This window comes from Blennius ocellaris, assembly GCF_963422515.1.
Source record: "Blennius ocellaris genome assembly, contig: SCAFFOLD_247, whole genome shotgun sequence".
Taxonomy (NCBI): Eukaryota; Metazoa; Chordata; class Actinopteri; order Blenniiformes; family Blenniidae; genus Blennius; species Blennius ocellaris.
In genome coordinates, this window is record NW_027662059.1 from 42,501 (window position 1) to 46,201 (window position 3,701).

Consider the following 3,701-nt stretch of genomic DNA (forward strand, 5'->3'; position numbering starts at 1 on the left):
GCCACCTCGACGCCTTTCCTCAAGCCCAGCGGTAGGGCCAGTAAGGCCAGCTGTAGGGCCAGTAGGGCCAGCTGTAGGGCCAGTAGGACCAGCTGTAGGGCCAGTAGAACCAGCTGTAGGGCCAGTAGGGCCAGCTGTAGGGCCAGTAGAACCAGCTGTAGGGCCAGTAGGACCAGCTGTAGGGCCAGTAGGACCAGCTGTAGGGCAGTAGGGCCAGCTGTAGGGCCAGTAGGGCCAGCTGTAGGGCCAGCTGTAGGGCCAGTAGAACCAGCTGTAGGGCCAGTAGGACCAGCTGTAGGGCCAGTAGGGCCAGCTGTAGGGCCAGCTGTAGGGCCAGTAGAACCAGCTGTAGGGCCAGCTGTAGGGCCAGTTAGGACCAGCTGTACATCTTGATTCAGTTTTGATTCAGTCCATTGATAAATGGACTCTGGAAGCTTTTTCTGACTTCAACATCAAATCAAGGTCAAAGGTCAAGGTCAAAGGTCAGTTCAGGGTTTATTGTCAATGTCACAAGAAGTAGAGGAGATAAAAACACATTTTCAACAATAATTTACTGAAGGGTCACTGAGGGATCGGGCGCCGGGTCACTGCGGGGTCACTGCAGGGTCACTGCGGGATCGGGCGCCGGGTCACGGCGGGGACAGGCGTCGGGTCACTGCGGGGTCACTGCAGGGTCACTGCGGGATCGGGCGCCGGGTCACGGCGGGGTCAGGCGTCGGGGTCACTGCGGGGTCACTGCAGGGTCACTGCGGTGTGGCAGATCTGATAGCAGGGCTGGCCGTCGCCCTCCACCCGGTACGCCGCCACACACAATCGAGCCAGGGACGCTGAGCTGAGGACGGAACAGGGACAGGAAAAGACCTTTGACCTCTGACCTCTGGGTTTCCTCCAACAAGCCTGTTCTGGGGTGACGTACCTGCACCGCCCCCTGGTGGACACAGGGCGTCCAGCGTTTGGCGGACCACGTCCTGAGACTCCTGATCAGCCGCCACGCTCGCCGCCGACACGCCGAAGAACGACTCCTGTGGACCAGCACAGGACGGTGGACCGGGACATGGTCAGGTGACGTAGAGCCAGCTGACGTAGAACTAGGTGACGTAGACTCACAGCGTGTCTCCACAGGAGGACCTCCAGGGTGTCGGAGGCGTCCTGCAGCTCCAACTTCAACACCAACACCTCCTGCAGCAGGCGGACGCCCAGAACTACAACCAGACATGAGGACATGGGACATGAAGACATGAGGACATGGGACATGAGGACATGGGACATGAGGACATGGGGACATGAAGACATGAGGACATGAGGACACGGGACATGAAGACATGAGGACATGGGACATGAGGACATGGGACATGAGGACATGAAGACATGAGGACATGAGGACATGGGACATGAAGACATGAGGACATGGGACATGAGGACATGAGGACATGAGGACATGGGACATGAGGACATGGGGACATTGGGACATGAGGACATGAGGACCACAGCCAAGGAGACGAGCAGACGGGGTGAGGACTCCCTGAGAAGAAGAACAGACTCACCTTCTGCCACCATCTTCTGGTCCAGCAGCTGATCTCCTCCTCCTCCTGCTCCTGCTCCTCCTCCTCCTCCTCCTCCTGCTCCTCCTCCTCTTCCTCCTCCTCTTCCTCCTGGATCCTCACCGAGACGTCGGAGCACCGAGGACATCTGCAACACACTGTACCTTACCACCAGGGGAGACGTCTGGAGGAGGAGCAGGAGGAGGAGGAGGAGGAGCAGGAGCAGGGAGGAGGAGGAGGAGGAGCAGGGGGGAGCTAGGAGGAGGAGCAGGGAGGAGGAGGAGGAGATAGGAGGAGGAGGAGAGAGGAGGAGCAGGGAGGAGATAGGAGGAGGAGCAGGGAGGAGGAGGAGCAGGGAGGAGCTAGGAGGAGGAGCAGGGAGGAGGAGGAGGAGAGGAGATAGGAGGAGGAGGAGAGAGGAGGAGGAGCAGGGAGAGAGAGGAGGAGCAGGGAGGAGAAGGAGATAGGAGGAGGAGGAGATAGGAGGAGGAGCAGGGAGGAGGAGGAGAATGAGGAGGAGGAGCAGGGAGGAGATAGGAGGAGGGAGCAGGGAGGAGGAGGAGGAGGAGTAGGAGCAGGGAGGAGATAGGAGGAGGAGGAGCAGAGAGGAGGAGGAGGAGGAGCAGGGAGGAGGAGGAGAGGAGGAGAGAGGAGGAGATAGGAGGAGGAGCAGGGAGGAGGAGGAGGAGGAGATAGGAGGAGCAGGAAGGAGGAGGACACAGGAGGAGGAGGAGATAGGAGGAGGGGGAGATAGGAGGAGGAGGAGGAGGAGAGAGGAGGAGCAGGAGGAGATAGGGAGGAGGAGGAGCAGGGAGGAGGAGAAGGACACAGGAGGAGGAGGAGATAGGAGGAGGGGGAAGAGAGGAGCAGGGAGGAGGAGTCTGCTCTGACCCGTAGTAGCACCTCCTCCCTCTGAACAGGAACGGAGCCGTCAGGTTCCAGCAGGGCCACGCCTCCTCCTGAAGACCGGACCGGGACCAGGTTCTGGTAGCCCTCCGCCAGGAGGCGCGCCTCCTCCAGAGTAGAACCTGCTACACACACCCAGTCTGAGGAGGAGCAGCTTCTCCTCAGTCTCTAGAGGAGGAGGAGGAGCAGGAGCAGGAGGAAGAGGAGGAGGAGGAGGAGGAGGAGGAGGAGGAGGAGGAGCAGGAAGACTCTCACCCTGGAGGAAGATCAGCTCCTTGGTCCTGCCCTCAGACACGAACTCTGAAGGGCAGATGAACCTTCACAGTTCGGCTCCTTGCTCCTCCTCCGGGGAGGTGCAGGTCAGCAGGGAGGTGCAGGTCAGCAGGGAGGTGGCAGGTCAGCAGGGAGGTGCAGGTCAGCAGACAGCAGCCCAGGGAGGAGGACTGCAGGGCTCAGAGTCTCTGGAAGCTTCTGAGAAGATCTGAGCCACGACCTCATCGTCTGGGACGTCCTGCCTGGAGGCAGACAGGAAGTGACCTCACAGGATGAAGGAGTCAGTGAGGTCACTTCCTGCCTGGAGGCAGACAGGAAGTGACCTGACAGGATGAAGCAGTCTGAGTGTGGCGCCCCTACAGGCCGTTGCAGTGGCTGCAGTAGAGCTGCAGTGCCTGGTGCAGCCTGCAGGGCAGGACCTTCTTCAGCTGGACTCTGACATGATGGCGTCCGGCTGCGCAGCCGCTCTTCAGCTTGCGCCAGCGTCTGCGTCTGCAGGTGGTGGTGGCCACAGCGCCGCTCTGGAGGCCAGACGGAGAAACACACTGCAGCTGAACAGCAACCGCTATCTCCTTCATGCTCCTCCACCCAGCAGCACCACCTGCTGGTGAACTTCTACACTGCAGCTCTCATTGAGGCTGAGAGCCCCCTAGTGGTGGAACACTGAGGCTGAGAGCCCCCTAGTGGTGGAACACTGAGGCTGAGAGCCCCCTAGTGGTGGAACACTGAGGCTGAGAGCCCCCTAGTGGTGGAACACTGAGGCTGAGAGCCCCCTAGTGGTGGAACACTGAGGCTGAGAGCCCCCTAGTGGTGGAACACTGAGGCTGAGAGCCCCCTAGTGGTGGAAGTGAAACACTGAGCACCTATTGAACACAAACACATCATTAACAGTTATTAGTTGATCATATAATGTATCCCTCCATGGTGGGCGGGGCTGTAGGGGGCTCTGGCGCCCCCTCATGGTCAGCAGGTTGAACTACA

General features: G+C 60.0%; 1 protein-coding gene across 1 annotated transcript; it reads right to left on the minus strand.

Annotated features, from left to right (window-relative positions):
• Positions 1 to 482: 482 nt before the first annotated feature.
• pot1 (protection of telomeres 1 homolog) lies at positions 483 to 3,241 on the minus strand (the record flags this gene model as incomplete). Its single annotated transcript, XM_080521840.1, is given in 10 exon segments — positions 483 to 832; positions 917 to 1,022; positions 1,108 to 1,202; positions 1,545 to 1,699; positions 2,433 to 2,476; positions 2,478 to 2,569; positions 2,703 to 2,728; positions 2,872 to 2,876; positions 2,878 to 2,962; positions 3,081 to 3,241. Coding segments are annotated over 10 exon segments (858 nt in total), but the record flags the coding sequence as incomplete, so codon positions are not given.
• Positions 3,242 to 3,701: the final 460 nt, after the last annotated feature.